The sequence below is a fragment of the Panthera pardus genome, unplaced genomic scaffold, assembly GCF_024362965.1.
Source record: "Panthera pardus isolate Hobbes unplaced genomic scaffold, ASM2436296v1 HiC_scaffold_24, whole genome shotgun sequence".
Lineage (NCBI taxonomy): Eukaryota > Metazoa > Chordata > Mammalia > Carnivora > Felidae > Panthera > Panthera pardus.
Genome location: NW_026526810.1, coordinates 112,621,894 through 112,641,890, shown reverse-complemented (window position 1 = coordinate 112,641,890; position 19,997 = coordinate 112,621,894). Strand labels below are relative to the sequence as shown.

At 42.1% G+C, this 19,997-nt stretch overlaps 1 protein-coding gene across 23 annotated transcripts in view; it reads right to left on the bottom strand.

The window, feature by feature from the left end:
* Positions 1 to 19,997, bottom strand: part of TTLL5 (tubulin tyrosine ligase like 5) — a 299,024-nt gene that overhangs the window by 179,168 nt on the left and 99,859 nt on the right. For 17 of the 23 annotated variants that reach the window (XR_002074563.2, XR_002074564.2, XM_053889627.1 and 14 more), the window contains 8 exons: positions 17,677 to 17,844; positions 16,437 to 16,769; positions 11,810 to 11,930; positions 8,906 to 9,052; positions 7,465 to 7,568; positions 4,450 to 4,577; positions 1,825 to 1,905; positions 827 to 1,228 (listed from right to left, as the gene is read on the bottom strand). Coding sequence is in view for 21 of the 23 variants with exons in the window: in XM_053889627.1 (XP_053745602.1) it covers positions 827 to 1,228; positions 1,825 to 1,905; positions 4,450 to 4,577; positions 7,465 to 7,568; positions 8,906 to 9,052; positions 11,810 to 11,930; positions 16,437 to 16,769; positions 17,677 to 17,844 (1,484 nt within the window). In the remaining 2 variants the exon portion in view is untranslated. Of the gene's footprint in view, positions 1 to 818; positions 1,229 to 1,824; positions 1,906 to 4,449; positions 4,578 to 7,464; positions 7,569 to 8,905; positions 9,053 to 11,809; positions 11,931 to 16,436; positions 16,770 to 17,676; positions 17,845 to 19,997 lie in introns of those variants that run through there. The other 6 variants (XM_019427217.2, XM_053889623.1, XM_053889630.1 and 3 more) reach the window with 2 other exon arrangements.

The following is a 19,997-nucleotide window of genomic DNA, read 5'->3' as shown; positions in this document are numbered from 1 at the left end:
GGGATAATGAAAATGTTCTAAAACAAGACAGTGGTGTTGGCTGCACAACTATGTAAATATACTAAAAACCACTGAGTTGCACACTTTCAAGTGGTGAATTTTATAGTATATGAATTATATCTCAATGAAACTATTATTAAAAATGGGGGGAAAACTTGACTGGTAATATGAGTCTACCTACTTCATTTAGAGTTAGATACCTTATTTTAAGAATTCTTTGGTTATTTTATTCTGGTCACACTTGACTTTAAATACACTGAAAAGGGGTGCCTGGGTGGCTCAGTTGGTTAAGCATCGACTTTGACTTAGGTCATGATCTGGCAGTTCGTGAGTTCGAGCCCCGCGTCGGGCTCTGTGCTGACAGCTCAGAGCCTGGAGCCTGCTTCAAATTCTGTCTCCCCCTCTCTCTGCCCCTCCCATGCTCATGCTCTGTCTCTCTCTGTCTCTCGATAATCAATAAATGTTAAAAAAAAATTTTAATACACTGAAAAATAACTATCTGAATCAGAAAGAATGCATATAGCACACTTGCAGGTCTATGATGATCTGGGATGGAAAATCTCCTGACTAGACTATAAGCTGCTGCTATATAGAACAGTCTTATTCATCTCTGTATCCCCAGCACCTCAAAGAAGCCCTGTTTCATTTTGTATCTGAATGAACACTACTGGACCAAATGCAAGACTTCCTCAGTCTCATCAGAACAGTGTGTGTGTCTTTTGAAAGGCAAAGGGAAGAGAATGCATTGTTTTTGTTTTTGTTGTTTTTCCTTATTGGGGCTGGGGAGGAGCTAACATTGCACGCTGCCTTTCATTTTCTCACTCACCTGCCTTTGCTGAAGAGGGACGAGACAGTTTCTGGCTATAGATGTGTGCAGCACTTTGGAAAGAGGAAAAGGGGCCAATGGTGTAACTGCCTGATCGACAGCGGGGCAGGCCAGCCGGGCTTGGTACGTTCTGTGTCCCAGGATGCACGAAGGGAGAAGCATTGTCAGGGACTGTGCTCAGTACAATTGTTGGCTGGTGAGACATGCTGGGGATAGCTGGAGGAATCTGACATAAAGAAGAATGATGGCCGGGCCCCGGTGAGAGGTCAGAAGTTGTAACAATACATGACAAGTGGGTATTGGGAATTTTCTGCAGAAGAGTAGCAGCAGGACCAGAGAAAGAAGCAGAGGAAGAATTGGTATAGACTAATTTAGCCTCTTGTTCTGCTGAAGTGGTAAATCCTATTAAAACAAAAACAAAACAAAACAGATCATTTTAGGAAAAACTGACATAACCTCTATACAACATGAAGTAAGCATTTTTAAACATCAGAATAATCTTAGTGTGAAACAGAAATCATGAAAGATAGAGACTTTAATGAGTGTTCATCATGAACTTAGTGAATTTTGCCTACCGAGACAACCTGGCAACAGAAACAGTTTATTTTTAGTCCTTTCGAAAAGCTGGAGTCGAGACCGCCTCCATCAACCAGAGCAGGCATTTTGCACATGCTAGGGCATTAGGACAAAGTTTCTGGTAGTGACAGCTAACTCCTCTCCCTCTGCTTTTCACCCTTCAGGGGCGGGGAGGGGGGGGTGCGGGCGGGGAGGGAGTGCTCCGAATTTCTAAACATTAAGAAAATGAAAAGTTCTTCAGAAGGAAAACGGGTTATCAATAAATACGAGGACATTCTAATGGAAGAGAAAGAACGCACAAAAGAACTTCTGTGGGGTAATGCCTCATGCTTTAGCCTCATTAGCTATCTGACGACTCTTTTTCTCCTCTTTTAGGGATTGATCAGAGAGCGGCAAATCTATGTAGGTTTGAAGTCACTCACGAGATAATTTATCAGAGTGAATTTCTGTTGCCTGCTGTTTGGGTTGCTTTATTTTCACTTCTTCCATTGTCTCATGGTGATCTGAAACAGAAAATAAATCCTGATCAAATGCTTTCTATATAACTGTGTTTCCGAAATATAACACAACTAAATAATCAATTCCAGGGAAAACTGCACATGTCGCCACACTTTCCCAAAGCCGGCCACATCCATAGTCCTGCTGAGGGGGCAACCGACCAAAAGATTCCCAACCATCCCCAACCCCAAGCTCCAGCTAACCAAACCAGGGAAAGATACCAGGGCAGCCATCCTTGGATGCTAACAAGCTAGGACATGCCTTCGGGGGGGGGCGGGCGGGGGGGGGGGGGGGAGGCAGAGGGGGCGGGGAAGGTATGAGCAGTCAGATGCCTCTGCCAGGAATTCAAACTAGGGAAACTAAGAAACCAAGCTGGCTGGCGGTACGCACTGGAGCAAAGAAGTCCTCATACATACGGAGCAGGGCAACTACCAAGAGACAGAAAGAACAGCCCCCATATCCGTGGGCATGATACCTGGAAACTACAATAGCTCTGTATCTTAAAGAAAACTCCTTGGTTTTACTTGAGCAAGCTGAGTGAGCTCACCTGAGATAGAGTGATCAGTATATTCAATGACAGAATCACTCTAATAAAATAAATCTCCACTCTAATAAACCTTTTTTTTTTTTTTCTACCATAGAATTTTGAAACAGGACAGCTGGAGCTAACCATATACTTGGGGAAATATTCCAAAATCTTTCTCAAGGGCTAATTCATATAAAAGCTTAAGAGAGGCCATTTTGCAGATCATCTTTCAGAATGAAAGAATAAGGACATATGAATTATTTGCTGCCTATCACCACCAGCAGCGGTAACACTGTCACACGTGTGTTTGCTCATGTTTGTAATCAGTCTGGATACTATCAGATGTCATCATGTTGTTTCCTTGATGGAGGCCTTCCTACTGCCTCTCTTGTTATTCTTGATAGGGACAGATCTCCTTATGTAGAGACAGTCCTTAACACATGAACCCCAGAATTTCCAGGGGCCCATTTGTACAAACAGACACCATTGAGAACATGCTGTTAGGGCTTCCCCACTACTGTCAGGGGAGAAGTGACTACTGAATGCCAGTGTAGGCCCTCAGCTCCCCAGGTTAACACACTTTTCTCTACTCCAACTCATTACAGGGACTCCTCGGTCTCTTCAGGCTCCCTTTCTCAACATTGTTCTAGGAGGAGCTTTTCAAAGCTTCCACCAGCCTTCTTCCTACATGTACTCACCCAACTCCATCCACTAGACAATAAACCTTATGAAGTCAACGTACCATGGCAGTCTGATCACTGGACAGACACCTAGCAACTATCACAATGTCTGACACACAGCAGGTGGTCGGGAAAAATGTGTAGAAGGAATGAAGAACAGATGAGTAAACTAGCTTTAGAACTTAGATAAGCTAGGAAAGCTCAAAGAAGAGGGCTGGGCTGGGGACTTCTAGAAATATCGTTCCATTATACAGTGAGCTCAATATAAATAGGCTTTTGCAGACTAGCCTCTGAACCAAAATAGTTTTTAAAACATTAACACTGTTTCTTTGGGAACACTCACTCTACATTAGAAATGACCGATTATCCCGGCTATTTCCACCGTAGACTGTGGTAGTCTTAACAGCAGGGAACGAGTCTCTGTCTTTTAATCTAGTGCTTAGCACTGACAGGAATTGGTGTAGATTTCCTTCGTCTTACATTTCCATCTAGATTTTAAATGGATCTTACTTTAAGGTGCAGAGCTTTATTTATAACAGAACATCATTGCTATTTTTTTTTTCTTTATCACATGACACGAGCTAGATAGTTCGGTCCACATTAATTCCAAAATCCCCAATCATGGAATTCCCTAGCAGTGAGCTCTTTTAGAAATGGATGGGAACATTCTGGGTTATCACAGTGACTGAAGAAAGCCAATAGCATTTAGGATGTGGGATTAAGGTTATTAGACATCCCACCAGGTACAGAACAGTCGCACACGACAAAAAATTCTTCTATCTCAAATGCCATTGCTGATGAGCTAGAGGAAGCAAAAAAGTGTAACAAGAGTGGGAAATAACCATTAGGAAAGACAGAAGAGCAGATTAAGAGCACAAGCTTTCAGCTGGGCAGATGAAAGTTCAAATTCTTGTCCCACTGCACCGTAAAAGGTACCTTTAAGCAAGTTACGCAGTCTCTTTCAGCTTCTGTTTTCTCATTTGTCAAGAAGTTGAAAAATAGCACCCACTCCATAATGGTTTTTTGAAAATAAAAGTCAGATCACATCCAACAGATTATAGTAATATGAGCGCTCACTAAATGTTAGCAATTATTAGAAGTTTGTCTTGAAAAGCTCTCTGCTGTTAATTTTCATGAAAAAAAAAAAAAAAATCAGACCAGGTCCCTCTTCTGCTTTGAGGACAAAAATGCAATGCCTCCTCACCCCCCATTCCCACACTGCAAAATTTCACCACCTTGGAGTCTGTCAGTGTTTAGGCAGCACATTATTCTTGGCTCTCCTTTGCAGATCTCATTTTTTCACTCGTTCTTCTTATTTTTCATTAATTAACCATCATACTTACCACCCTTTGCCCTGCTATCAGAATAACTGTTGCTGTTTTTAGAACTTTTTGAGTGAGTCCCCAGGAAGACACTTGCAGACTTGTTTTTTTGGGTATAAAAAGTCAACACCTCCTCCAGCTCAGCCTCACTGAAACGAGGAGAGAAAGTATGGTCAGAACAGGAAGCTCTTCTGGAAAATCTTTCCACCAGATTTTATTATGGAAATGGGAGTCAGCTGGAGAAGGGGAAAATAATAAGTATGAGCAGAAAACTCCCTATTAATAGATGGTTAAATTGGAATACAAACAAAGCAATCTAAAAAATTTAAAGCATGATAAGGCTTTATTCATTCCAAAGTGAATTTTCTAGACGCGCCGTCCAATATGGTAGCCACTAGGCATATAGGACTATTTAAATTTAAATGAATTAAAAGTAAGTACATTGAAAAATTCTTCTCAGACCAGCTGCATTTCACATACTCAGTAGCTACAACACAGAAGGTTCTACTGGCAGCCATGTTCTCTATCAGAGGTCAACAAACTACACACTACAAACAACAGGGGGGGTCAAACCCGAGGAGCAACCTGTTTTTGTACGGTTCCTCACTAAAAATGTTTTTATATTTTTAAAGAAGACTGCTATAATGACCACATATATCCCACAAAGTCTGAAATATTATCTGGTCCTTCACGGTTTGCCCACCGCACTTCCAGATAACTGAAGTGTATTCACTAAAGGAGTCACTTGTCATTTTAATTATCTATGTCAGAAGTAAGACCTACCAGCATAACCATGGAAGAGTTCCCTAACCATCTAGTCCGTGAAGGAAACTGAAGTACATGGTTCTAGGTCACTTCAAATATTGAAATTACCTGTCCTTTATGAACATCCACAAAATGGAAAGTATAAGGAATTTGATGAGGGCCCACGGGATTCTCCCAGTAAACATATTAGACGTGGATTTTTAACACCTGTGGCAGCTTCTCAACGGCCCTTTGTATTTTTTTCCTGGAGCCTGGCTATGTTCCAGATAAGTGGTCTTTAAATAGGCAAACTATTCCAGCATTATCACAAGGAACCTATATCCCATCTTCAGAATACATTGTAATGACCTAGGAAACCTAGGAACCCATTTCTACGAATCTCAGAGTAAACCCCAAGGTCTCAAAGTGGAGAAGGTGAAGGGCCACAAGGCAAGTACCTCAGTAACTATGACAGATCTACCGCTGAAGTTACAAATGGGGCGAACGCCTCTGTATGTCCATGTGCTTTCTTTGGCCCTTCACAGAAAGGGGAAGGGGAAGGGGAAGGGGAAGGGGAAGGGGAAGGGGCAGGTTAAGGCTGATCAAAACACAAACTGCTTAATATCGCCTCTCTTACCCTTTGCTCACTTCATAATTTATGTTTCCTTGCCTGACTCCTGCAGGTATCTGGTTTTATCAACCTTGACAAAGGTATCCATGTACCACCCCAAACATAATAAAAAACTGATGACTGAACATGTTTCCAAAAATCGACATTTAATGTGCGATGACAGTTAACAAATATGTTCCAGCATATTTTACCTCTAACTCTGTATCACTAGTTTTAGTATATATAATTCATTTCCAGCAAACAGTTAGGCCTGGTAGGGGGATACATGTCTCTTTTCAAAAAAGGTGGCTTTTCTTTTCTTTTTTTATATTGTAGGGATCTTGAAGATCCTAAAGAGGAACTAAATATTAATCTTTTAACTCTGTTTTTTTTTTTATTTTTTTTGAATGTTTTATTTTTATTTTTTTTTAAGAGAGAGAGAGAGAGAGACAGAGAGAGACAGAGCATGAGCAGGGGAGGGGCAGAGAGAGAGGGAGACACAGAATCCGAAGCAGGCTCCAGGCTCTGATCTGTCAGCACAGAGCCTGACGCGGGGCTCGAACCCACGAGCTGTGAGATCATGACCCGAGCTGAAGTCGGACACTCAATCGACTGAGCCACCCAGGCGCCCCTAATTTTTTAACTTTAAATGTAGAGCCATTTTCTGAACATAACCTCATTTGTGTTCTTTCCTGTTTTTATCATGCTGATGTGAGAAACCGTGTCTTGCTTTGTTTCTGTAACTTTATTATCAATCTGTAACTCAAGACTCAAGAATGTCAACAAAATAACATGACAGTTTTGAACTCCTACAAAATGATAGACTTGTTTGCTGTATTAGTTTAAGCACAAGATAGTGAGGCTATACTTAGGTCTGTACAAGGTATTAAACACAGATCAGATTGTGCTGGTGACTGATAAACCACCACCTGATTTAGCTTTATAAACCAACAAAGAATGGACTTTCTCCTGCTTTTCACTCCACAGTGACTTTGATGGTTGAAGACGAACAGGGTCACACAGATGTTTTATCCTTTATTTGAGTGGTTTTGTATGACTTTCTGTTTTGGAAAAAGTTCCCCCAGTAGGAGTCTCACAAAATTTTAAATGAAATGTTTTGTCACCTTTTCCTTTGGAAACATATTGTAAATGGACAAAATGGCCTGACTGATTTGTATCACGATAGAGCCGAATGCTGAGATTTTCAATCCTCAAAGCCAAATCTACGCATGGAGGACTGGTTCTATTTTGTCCACATTAGGTGTAACCCTCACGGTGTTGAGAAACTGCCAATTCCTCAACCCACTCAACATAGGCAAAATTTGGTCATCGCCACAGCATCAGTAGGTCAGGGATAAATTCAGATTCAGTCGACACTGGAAGCCTCTGACTTCAACTTTCCAAAGGGCTCTCTCTCAGCACTTCAAGTGGTGTGTACTTTGAAGGCTGTCTAGAAATACAGCCCAGATACCTAGCAGCAGCGTTTTGATAACTGAAACCATGAGGACAACAACATGATTGGCTGAGATATGGAGAGGCCAAGCCTATGAAATGCTCTCTTTCATCCTGAGAGGGATTTTACTCACATTCCTACGTTAGAAACAAGGAAATATTGAGAACTGATATGGGGCAGTATGGAAGAGAGAATAAGATAGTTTTTCTTAATAAAGAGGATCTTCTACCTTGCTTGTCTGATGAACTCCTGAAAGTTTTCTGTGTTCACCCCATCTTCCTCCTCTTCCTCAAGTTTCTTCTTTGATTTCTTTTCAGCCATCTGTTCTGTTTCCTACCCAGTCCCCAACCCACAAAGGAAAACAGTAAGATAAAACTGGCTCCTGATAAGTGCACACTTCATCATCTGCTTTCATTACCATTGGGTTAATTTGTCTTTACAGTAAAGACATAATCCCTCCAGGTACTTTTGCCACCTATACATTTGATATATTACTCTCTGCCACTGTTTCATAAAACATTTTGGAATTCCCAAATAAAGGTTGCAGAGTAAATGTAAATCCTTATCATCTTTTTGCTTTCTGCCCACAAAGCCCCTTCAGGGAAGAACTTTTCATAGCAGCTTAGTAACATCTGTGCTCACACTTGTAGCTTCACCGGTATGACCACCGAGATGCTGCATTTTGTTACAATTAGGGAAAGGAAAGATCTGTCTTGGAACCTACTCCTATACCAGCATCCAAACTGAGTAAATTCTTCACTTATATAAGACATACCAAAATTCTCAACAGATCTGGAGTAAATTGCAGCCATGGATTTTTTTATATTGCTATTCTACTAACCATTCCACACATCTATACTAGCATCACTTAAATTTCCAGGCCTCCGTTTTCCCTTTTGCAAAATGACCATATGTTTTTCTCCCAAATACTGATATTTCCAAAGCATTCTAAGACCCTTGGATATCCGATGCTTTGTAAAATATTCTAACTGAATAGTGTATTTCCTGGTCTTGGTTGTAAAATGATATCACTGTCTACAATGTTCTCAAGAGCAAAGTATAACTCTCTCAGGAAAGAAGATTATGTCATTCTATTAAATCAACAGTTCATTTGCTCTCAAACCGTCTATTTACCACTATCTACAGGCATAATGACAATGCAAATTCACATAGCCTGTGATTCATCTCAGATACACAACCCTCAAAGGGAATTTGCCTTTTTTAAAAAAATGTTTATTTATTTATTTTTGAGGGAGAGAGAGAGGGAGAGAGAGCGAGCGCAAACAGAGGAGGGCAGAGAGGGAGTCGGAGAATCTGTCTGACCACACTGTCAACACAGAGCCTGATGAAGTGCTCAAACTCATGAACCGTGAGACCATGAGTTAGCCAAAACCAGGAGTTGGGGACTTAATCGACTAAGCCACCCAGGCGCCCTGGGAATTTGCCTTTTGATAAGCGTTAACTATGGCCACTGGGCTTTCAGAAGTAATGAGCAGCTTTTCAGATCAGCTGAGTTAAGGAGCAAGGTCTAGCTCCCTGCAACAGTTACACACAAGGGATGACGATGATAGAAAAGAGAAGGACCTCTCCACCCAGCTGGACAGTGGCTTCTAGCCTTGCTAACAGTGCGTGGCAATCTAACACACACAAGTAACAGATGAACCACCTACCTTGTTGTACACAAGAATAAAGTCACCCAGTTGGTTGGCCAAGATTCTTCTGCGTTCCAGAAGTGCCAATCGTCGACTGGGTAATACCATCCTCATTGAGTGCTGGAGGTTACTTGATGCTCGTTTAAGGAAGCGAACCACTAGCTCCTATTAAGAGTCGTGAGGGAAAGAAAGCAGGGATTATGGGAAGCAACAGAAGATAAGGTATGAAGGATTTGCCCAACAGAGATACGAGAAGAGGTATACTATACATTTCAACAAAAAAGACCCAGAGCAAAAACATTAGGTACAGTAAGGATACAGAAAGACAAAGCAAAAGAAACTTATTCTCTCCCCTCAAAAAGCTGGCAATCAGAAAGGCAAAATAAATACGTATACAAATTAACTACGTATTAAAGAAGTAACCGCAAAAGTATCACAACCCACATGCAAATAGTACTATCATAATTCAAAGTGTAGATACCACTTCTACCAGGGCGATCAGAGAAAGCTTAAGCTTAAGGGAAAGTAGCTTTCACGGACAGCGGAAATTAAAACCATGGGAGCAGATGAAATCATCAAAGGTGAGACGGAAGAGAAAGAACAGAAATATTCATAGGAAAGAGGAGGAAGAATCAGAAACGAAAGCAAAAAACCCCATGGTAGAAACGCCAGACATTTACAAACAAACAAACAAACAAACAAAACAAAACAACAAGGAGAAAATAGTGTCATGGAGGTCAAGGGGGTTAAAAGCCCCATGTCAAAAGCTTCCAAGAGGCTGGTGCTGAAAAGGACCAAGGCCAAGACAAGGCCCGGGATCCGGCCATTGTGAGATGATTTCAAGACAATGCTTCCAGTAGAGGAAAGGGAATAGAAGGAAGAGGCTAAGAAGTGCATGGGTAATGAAGAACAGAAACCACAATTTCAAAAGTTTAGTGCTAAAGAAAAAGAAAGAACAGCTACTCTATGCTTGAGAGGTGATGGCTTCTTTTTTCCCTTCCCAAGACGAAGGGGGCTGCCTGGGGGGTAGTGCACAGGGGAAAGTCATTAAAGGGGACAAAGGGCACATCTCACTTGGCATGGGGCAAGGGATTTTGAAATCTGAACAGATACCAATCAGATCATTCACAATATCACAAATGCTTCAAAGGGACATTTTGTGAGACCAGGGGCCTTAAAGATCATTGTTCCTTCCCTCTCCACCACCCCCCACAACATGAAAAAATTGCCTTAAGATGATAGATTTGGGGACCTTCTATTAATGCACCTCCTGTGAGCTGTGATAAAGAATCTCTAACCCTCACCTGGAGCAGACAGAGCAATTCTACCCCTACCTTCCTCATCAACAAGCCCACCGCCACAATCATCAGGGAATGGGTTAGGGTTTGCTCTCTAGATATACTTTCACACAGGAACGCACAGAACTGGTATTAGGTTTTGCAGTGATGATCCTAAGCATTCTTGTAACAAATCCCATTGAAATCCTGTGTGAATTCCAAGCCAGCACTTACAGCGGTTACCCTCTTCTGAGCTATTTTTTTATCCCTTGCATTTGATTTCCGTTCATTGTCCTTTGGTGCTCATTTCCTCCAGCATAAAGGATAACCAGAGGGTTGGATCGTACGGTTCTACTCTGCTATCTCTACTATAGGGTGGTTTAAGCTGTTATATTAAAATATTATTTTTTCACAGTGGAGCAGACAAACTGACTCTCAAAAAGGCAGCCTCAATTTTCCACTTGGAAAGAGGAGAGCTAACATTTTCCACTGACAGTTGAAGGATTATTCACAATGCACAAGGTTTTATCTCTGGGCTGTATTGGCTACTTTACTTTCACAAGTTGTTTTCTGGGATATCCATCATGTTTTCATAATAAGCCTGGCATATCACATGCCTCTTGTATGTGGAGAACTGAACATTATGGTAGGGTCACCACCGAGACGGACAAAGGATGCAGACTTCTCAGCCTTAAAAGTCGCTCTCTTTGCAGTGACAGATCCCTGTGGTTAAAAGGCAAAGAAGGGCTATGGCTTCTTCTATAAGCGTTGGTCTTACCAAAGAGCGTGACGTTCCTGATCCTTCCAATTCAAAAAGAAAACCAAACCTTGCTAGAATATTAAATTCTAGGCATGTTCAAATGACTGACACACAGCAAAAATTATGACACAGTTTGTTTCCAGTCATCTCAGAATTTTATAAAATTTTAACTAGTAGAGAAATAAAGTTAACATGGAGGATGGTACATTCTTAGAGGGCCTATGACAAAGCATTGATTTTTCAGAGTGAACGTGACCCCTTAGGACACAAAACGAATGCCTTGTGATGCACAGAAACGATAGGAAACGAAGTAACGTACAACTGTAACATCAGGGCTCAAGTTCCAGTCTCACCACACACAAGCTGTGGGACCACAGGCAAATTACCTCCCTGCTCCAGGCCTTTGTTTCTGCATCTACAAAATGGGGATGACAGTGCCTACATCAAAGAGTTCAGACAACGTGAAGTTGCTTGAGAAAGGGCTCTAGGTTGTTATTCTTTTGGGGGGCTTTGCACAGGGCCTGATATGTAATGAGCAATCAGTTTCCATTTCCAGAATGAAATAAACTGATGCCCTCAACACACAGTGTGATGAACATGGCCCCAGATCAAGGAGCCAGTTCACATTAAAGTAAGAGAAATCCATCAACTATAGTGAAGAACAATTCTTTCACCAGAAGAATATAATACTCTTCACCCTTGGGGGGAAAAAATAGGGGAAAAAAAGAAGAAGGAGAAGGAGAAGGAAAAGGAGAAGGAGAAGAAGGAGGAGGAGGAGGAGGAGGAGGAGGAGGAGGAGGAGGAGGAGAAGAAGAAGAGGAGGAGGAGGAGGAGGAAAGAAAAGAAACAGGGCAAGTAAAAAGGTTCCAACAAGAAGAGCCTCACCATCTGTTCATCCTCTTTGGCAGCCCAACTGGCACTGAACGTTTGACCTCCACTGTCCTTCATCAGGCGAATCTGAACATGCTGGAGATAGGCAGAGAACGCTCTTCGGGCCTGCACCTTGCTATAGAAATCCAAAACAACATACCGTTACGAGACAGAATGCTAAGCCTACCAAATGTGTACCTGCCTCATTCAAAGCGGGCTCTGAGGATCCTCCTATTGGGAAGGCTAAAAAAAATGAAGTCCATCATGCAGTCATTGAATAAAGATTCCTTCTACACAGTGCATGAGGTGTTCTTTTTTCCTATTAACAGAATCAAAGATGGAGAATCCTATTTATTTTCTCATTATTAACAGAGGGGAAAATATCAAACAGGAATAGGAAATCAGGTTTCCTATTCTTACACCTTATCTCTGAACTTTTTAACAACTTTCCTGGGGGAGATGGGCAGGCAAAGTATTGAATCTTCACAAGAACCTTTGCATTCATGTGGAAAGGTTTTCCTGCCTTGGAGGCCCTAAAGTATATACTTATCAGTTGGTGCGAAAGTATGCTTTTGCTATGGCAACTAATATTTCTGGTGTGCAAAAGCCTCCAAAGCAGGAAATCGATAAATCCTACAAAGGAACTTTTGAGACCAAATCTTAAAGTCCTGCTTTTCTCAACTACAAGACAGGAATGGCTGGAGCCCAGAACAAATGAGTGAGGTCCAACAGAGTTTGGCGTAGATGAACTGACAGGCTGGGACGAGCCCAGATGTTCAGTGGGAAAACAAAATCTTTACATGTAGTAAAAAAAAAAAGCACCTCAGGGACATCACTGGAGAACTCAGCTGATTTCTGCTTGGTGGTCTAGGCTGGAAACAAGGAAATCTGTTGAAGCTACGGTTTAGAATACAGAAAGGCCAGAGACACACTGATGATTTTCACTTCAGCTGCTAATTGTAGCGGATCTGTTTTCCTTCAGGAGAGATTTTGGTTACTTCAGCTGATCGGCCTTCTGACACTCCAGCCAGAATTACATCAGCGAAGATTAGGGCCCAGCACAAACTTTGTTTACAATCCTCACACATGCAATCACTGAATGCTTTCTATTCACTGTTCCTCCAAAGTTAGGATGAAGGACTTGACCAGAGTAAACTGGACATCCTAACAGGGTCTAGGTCTAACCTCTGCGTATGTGCTGGAGGGACCGAAGAGGAGGGGAGTCAGGTTGGAAGCAGATTTGCTCTTGAGAGTTTAATATAGAAGATCTCCAAAGCATAAAATACAAGTAAGGCTACATGTTTCTAACTAATGGGGATAGTTTATGGGAGCACAGTATGATTCTGAAAAAACAAATTTCTATTTTCAAATGTTTCTCAACAAGGACACTTATATTCTTGTTCACCTGGAGACCACTTTCCCCTCAACCATTTACCTCCACAACAAACTATTTGCAAGACAAAACAAATGAAACAAATTCTTAATTTTCATCCACAAATTCACTTGCTACCTAATGAGGTAGAAATGGCATGTTTCACATATCTCCCAAGTAGAAGACCTCATTTTATTAATCATTCCTCTAATGCTGAAACGTGAAGGTCTGTTGGATAAGGGAGATGTCACTTCAAAGTTGAGATTTCAATCATTATTTTGTTGTAAGTCATTGCCACAAATCAAATGAACAAGTGTGGAGGTTGCCATTTCTATAAACCTTATTGAAGGGACCCCTGGGTTGTTAATTCTGAGACTGCCCCCAAGATACTTGGACACACTGGTTGGCTAGGCATTTTCAACATACCAAAAAAGATGAAAGAATGAAAACTAGAAATGATTTATACCAGTGAAACTTGGTTTTAAAACCATAAAAGCTTATATGGATCCTCAGTATAAAAAATACGCAACTAAAGGCTAGGGCCTGGAGTCTCGAATCCTTGCCACGACCTCCCTGAGACCCCTCAGTAGCCACTGAGGTGCCCCACAGAATCATGGGTAGCTACAGGGAACAGAGTCTGAAAACCACTCATTTGCATTAACACACCAGGCAACTACAACAGTTTACTCAGTGAAAGTCAGATCCCTAAGATTTATGAAGAAATCATTTATTTCTACAACAGCTAAGTAGAATGTTATTGCTGGAAAGGGCCTCAGAATATAATCCAGTGGTTTTCAAATGTTCTATTTCAACTCAGTGGAATCCTTTTTCCCCCTCAGAAAGCACAGTCCGAAAAACATTTGTCTAACCTTATACCTTGGCCTGAAAGAAAAGGAAACTGAGGCACGGAGCTCTCTGGCCGCCATGATCACACAGCCAGCTGGGAATCACTAAAAAGCGAAGAGAGAGTCCAGGTCTTCCAACAGTTCAGTGAGCTCTCAACTAACAGACTCTTCCAAACCTTAACTCCATCTGCATACCTCCCCAAACCCCGACGTCACCCGCCACCCGTGCAATATAAGAACTGCCCTCTAACTTGGAAAATAAAGGCCATCGTGCATAAATACGTAAACTCCTTTCCTCTTTAACTTCTAACTACTACACTCAGCCCATAGTGCTTTCTTTCTGACTTAACAGGAAGAGAGACCCCTCCAGTGGCCTCTTTTGCCTTCCTTTGGGGCCCTTCTCTATCAATATATCCATTTCTGTATCTCTGGTCTTCTTACCATCAAATCCTTCCCCTCGTCTATAAATAAGCTTCAGAATCCCCATCGTTGGGAAAAAAAAAAAAATCCTTTTCTCTTAGCTCACTCCTCACTCTCTCTGATGTGTTCTCATCTTCTTTTCATTGCCAAATCCTCTAAAAAAGTTAGCTTGCACTTGCTTTCTTATTTCTCAACTCGTAATTTCTCACAACTCAGAGGCTGGCCCTATGTCAGAAATGCAGGAGTCTCTTCTCACTCTTCATGCTCTCTCGGGCCGTCTGAAGCATGCTACAGCTTGGAACTCTCATTCTGGAGAGTTCTACCACACTCCCACCTCCTACGCTGATGCTTACCTCTCTAGCTGCTAGTTCCTATCTCTTTACTATTAAACACCGGTTTTCCCCAGGGCTCAATTCTCCTCCTTTTCTCCAGTCTATGCTTGCTGGACTAAATGAATTGGACAAGTTCACTCACTCTGAAGTTCTTAACTATCAACTGCCCGATCCTGTTCAACTCTTACCCTCAAAGTGATATCTTCACCTATCCGCTGAGCAACTTCATCCCAGAGCCCTCCCTCTGCCTCACCGTGCCCCAACTGAAACATCATTTTTATCCTGAAACCAACTCCTATGCTCCTTATGTGGACTGATGGCATCGCCAAGTTGCTACGTTTGGAAAAATCCAGCCTCTCTGGAGTTCTTACATCTACAGAGACCAAGCCCTGCCAATTTTAACCTGCAAATTTCATCCGGTCCACCCCATTCCCTCCATTCCTATAGTCGTGGCTCTGGTCAAGGCCTTCATCTTTCTGGCTCTGGACTACTGTGACAGCCCCTAACTCACCTTTCTGCCATTAGTTCTCCTCTTATCAATCACTGCCCCACAATGCACCTAGAATTTACTTTCTAAATCAAGGTCTGACCATAGCATTCATCTGCTTAAAAATTATCCATTTAGAAAATACAGTCCCAGTTCCTCTTAAACCCCTTTGTGATCAAACGACATCCGATTATTTAGTCGTATCTCTTACCGCACACTTCTCTCCGTGTAACTCCACTACGCTAACCCAGGTTTCTCAAACTCGCCAAGCTCATTCCAGTTTCAGGGCCTTCAGACTTGCTTGTCTGCCTGGAACATTCTGCCCCCTGATACTCCATGACTTGGCTCCTTCTCATCATTCAGGACTCACCTCAAAGGTTACCTCTTCGTGCCCGAACACGACAATCTAAAGAAACCCTCCACCCAATTACACTCTAACACTACAACCTGTTCTTTCTGCATTGCACTACTTACTCCCTGAAACTACCTTGTTTCTTTGTTTACCGTCAGTATACCCCCCAAGACCGTAAGCCCCACGAGCCTGTCTCGGTTTCTACTGTAACACTACCATAGCCTGGCCCATTCCCGCACAGGGCGGGTGCTCGATAAACTTCTGTTGAAGGGCTGAATGAATGACTAGACTATCACATCTCTCTGCCTTTATTTCCTCTCCTGGCACTTCCGCACTTAGCTGTCACCTCTCGGCCCTCGTGGCATCCTACTCATCCGCCAAAGCCTGATTCAAATATTGCCACCTCCCTAATGTCTCTCTGGGCCTCCCAGGCAAGATCAGTCACTCTGTTTTCTGTATTTAAGATACAGAGCGCTTTGTCCATACTGGCGCCCCCGCTCTTTAAGGATCCCTACCCAAAACCGTGAGCTGCTTGAACTCTGTGCTTTTAGTGACTGACACTCCAGCCCAACAAATATTTGTTGGGCCAGTGAGACCTGGGTATGGATTGCAGCGCTATACCTTGGACAAGTAACTCCTCTTGACAATTATTAATATTCAAAACAACATCAAAAGTAATGACATTCTTCCTTAGTAACAATAATAACAAAATCAGAGTCATTACTTCCCAGGACCACTGTCAGAAAAGGAAAATGGCCGTAGAGCCATCAGCCCAGGACCTGGTACACAATACAAGTCATTGGTTTTACGATTCCAACTACAAAAGGTACATACCTAAGATTGCCGTTATCTTGCAGAATCTGCATCAGGTTAAATTTAGGCTCTGGCTCCTGAGTCTCAATTTTGCAGCACTGTTCACCTTTATTGTTCCATTCAGAAACTTTCGCGGCATTTTCTTTGGGTGAATTTTCTACCATAACAGTCAGTGAGGGGGTGTATTTGGCTTGACTTTCTCCGAGGGACCCTGCAGACTCCTCCTGGGAAGCCTCCTGTTCTTCATCTTCGTCGTCTAATGCAACTTCTTCCTCCTCTTCACTCTCTGTCTCGGTTTTAACATTCATTTCAGCTGGTTGAGTGATCACTAAATGCGAAGAATCACTAATGTTGCTGAAAAAAGATTAAATTTTCCTCTCTCCCAATACCTTCCTTTTATCTTTTTAATAAAATCCCATTTCCAAATCAGACCACAATAGAGGCACAACATCAACAGCACACACATGCCACTCTACAGTCTTACATATTTCAAAAGCCTGCAACGACCTCCATGAGAGTTCACGTTCCTCACCATAATACCAATGGCTCTCTCTCAACGTCAGGCAAACATCTTGGGTACAGTAATCTCTACAGTGTGTTGGAGGTTTTCAGAAGGGCACAAGGAGCAGGGGAACATCGTTCTATCCTATGTTTATTCATTACCTTTCTCTTTCACCAACTTGGAAGGTCTGTGAGGACAAGGACTATACCTTTTTTATTCACCAATGAAACCCTAGTGACCAACATGCCTGATACAGGTGCTCAACAAAGGAGGGAAGGAGCGGGCGGGCGGGTGGGGGGAAGGAAGTCAGTCCATCAATCATGACAAACAGACCTATGACATGGGAGCATCTTGGAGAGAGACACATTCCTCTTTGTTCATGTTTAAAATATTTATATGATTTGGCAATGTCAAGGGATGAACCAGCTTTAACACCTAATTATGAAAAACCTGAACAACAATGCTCAGGGTTCCATTAAACTTCAGCTAAAGTGTTTCTTTCTACTGATTTATGTCTACATCTCAAGTATTTAGCCATGGGCCAAAACGTATGTGCTTCAGTTATTCCCCAGCACAAATACTATAGACTGGAAGATTTAGAAACTTCCAACCCTTTTGAAATTAAGTTTCAGAGAAAAAGACTACGCAGAAAAATTAAATGTATGTGATGAGGAAGGTTCTGATTCATTAAGTATGAAGTAAGAAGCTGATCAACTGGGCCTGGCAGGACCCGGACAGTGGAGTTTGGCGTAAGCTCACCAGCAGGTACCTGGGTATTTTGGCCTCATTGCCCTCAATCTGCCATTCCGTCGTCGACGTTTCCGCACCTCCAAAGACAGGAGCTTCCTCTCATAGAGGGCAGCGTGCAGTTTGGCCTTGGAGTTCATACTCTCCACCTTCAATTCCGGTGCTCCGTCAGCAGCCAGTCTATGGAAAAAAAAAACAATATGGTTGCTACAGGCTTCAGAAAGCTCTCCTTTATTCCAAGGCTAAGCTTGACACAATTCTGTAACCACAACAGGTTGGGCATGGTATGTCTACTGAATTCTAAAAAGTTTGACAGAAAAATGGGAATACTGGAATTGGAATCTACATTAAAACTTCCCTAAGGGCCTGTCTGAATTTAGTAAATATTCTGAACAAAAACATATCTGAAAACAATGTTTAAGTGTTTTTGAAGTATTCAGTCAGGCTGGCTGACGGTTTACCGCAAAGACCATAAAGTGCCACCCAATACCTTATACCTAGGGATGACTGGGAGATACTGGCAACGCTTTCATTCTTAAGCTGGGTGGTGGCTAGAGGTGTTTGTTTTATTGTTACTCATTATAGTTTACTCAGACTTATACAAATATTCTTCTAACGTATACGCTATTTAATAAACACAAATTTAGCAGAAGTTGAGACAAGGGGAGGAACATTTGATAGCCTGTGAATATGGTAGCCCAGAGCGAAGACTTATGGGGGAAAGTCTCAGTCAAAAGTTACCAAGACCCCGAGGCACACCAAGTCTCAAACATTCCAACAAAAGGAACTCTCCTCCCTAAGAGTCTACTTAGTTACAGGAGGAGATAGGGGGAGGTGGTAGGGACTCTCCAGCTGGTGATTACAGGTCAGGAATTAGTGTCAGAGGCACAGACAAGGGAAGGCAGCAGATGGTGGACAAAGCCAAGTTCAATCAGGTCATGAACGGGAAATGGGGTGGACAGAGAATGGCAACAACTACATTAGGCATTAAAGTACGATAAATCATAAGTTAGGGAAGTGACTGGTATCAGGCCCAATCCAAACAAGGACCGGGAAAAGTACTGGGCAGGCAGAGCTAACTAGGTCAGCAAAGACAGAGAGGGATCTTGGTCATTGGGTCAGAAAAGAAGTGCCCATGTCAGTGTCTAAACCAGGCAGCTAACTCTGAATACTCAGAATGCAAGATCTAACTGGTTGGCTCTGAATTCTCTCTCTTGAACTCCCTGGAACTCAAATTGTATTCCCTTTGAGGTCAAGGGACCTCAATTCTCTGAGAGTTTTCAATCTCTAAGCATGATGGAAAGACTGTGTCTTTTGGTCTATTTAGGTGTTTTAGGGATTTCTGAGTAGATAAACTGGACAGTAAATCTTCTAGAATCTTTCTCTCTAGAGCAGGAAATTGAGCCAAGAATAGAGATGGTCCTGACACATGGGGGCAGACACCGGAAGCAAATTAATAAACTTTAAAAATAGCTCCAAGTTCAAAGCCAGCTTACCATAGTCCCAAAAACTGAACACTGCACCCCCCTCACACACGCACGTAGTTGTGAAAATAGATTTTTAGCCAGTTAAAATGAAACAAAACTAACATTTTAAAATAACAACTATGAGCTTCTAAGAAACCCTGAATAGACCAATAAGTTCTAAGTATTACAAGGGATGGAGGTAGGGAACGATGGAGAAACTATGAATCTGATAAACAGAATTAATAGTTCTATACGGGTAAAGACCAGGCTTGCGTGTCAGTCACTGGATCAGAGATGGTCCTGAGACTGCCCAGCACATAGCCGACATACCATTAATTTTTTTTTTTTAACGTTTATTTATTTTTGAGACAGAGAGAGACAGAGCATGAACAGGGGAGGGGCAGAGAGAGAGGGAGACACAGAATCTGAAACAGGCTCCAGGCTCTGAGCAGTCAGCCCAGAGCCTGACGCGGGGCTCGAACTCACGGACCGCGAGATCATGACCTGAGCCGAAGTCGGACGCTTAACCGACCGAGCCACCCAGGCGCCCCCATTAATATTTTTAAATAAACAACTGAATTCCCTATAAGTAAATTATAACACCTTTTAGCTACATCTACCTCATTTTATTTTTCTAACATTGTATTCTGAAAATATTTACACAAACAGAAAAGTTTTAAGAACTGTACAGCAGACAGTCATGTACCCATTGCCTAGTTTCTGAAATAAATATATTGCTATATTTGTTTCAGCACATATATATCCAACCATCCCTTCTTCTATTCATCCACCAATCCATTTAATTTTTAAAGCATTTCAAAGTTACACACAGATGTCAGTGCACTTTGCACCCAAATGCTTTAACAT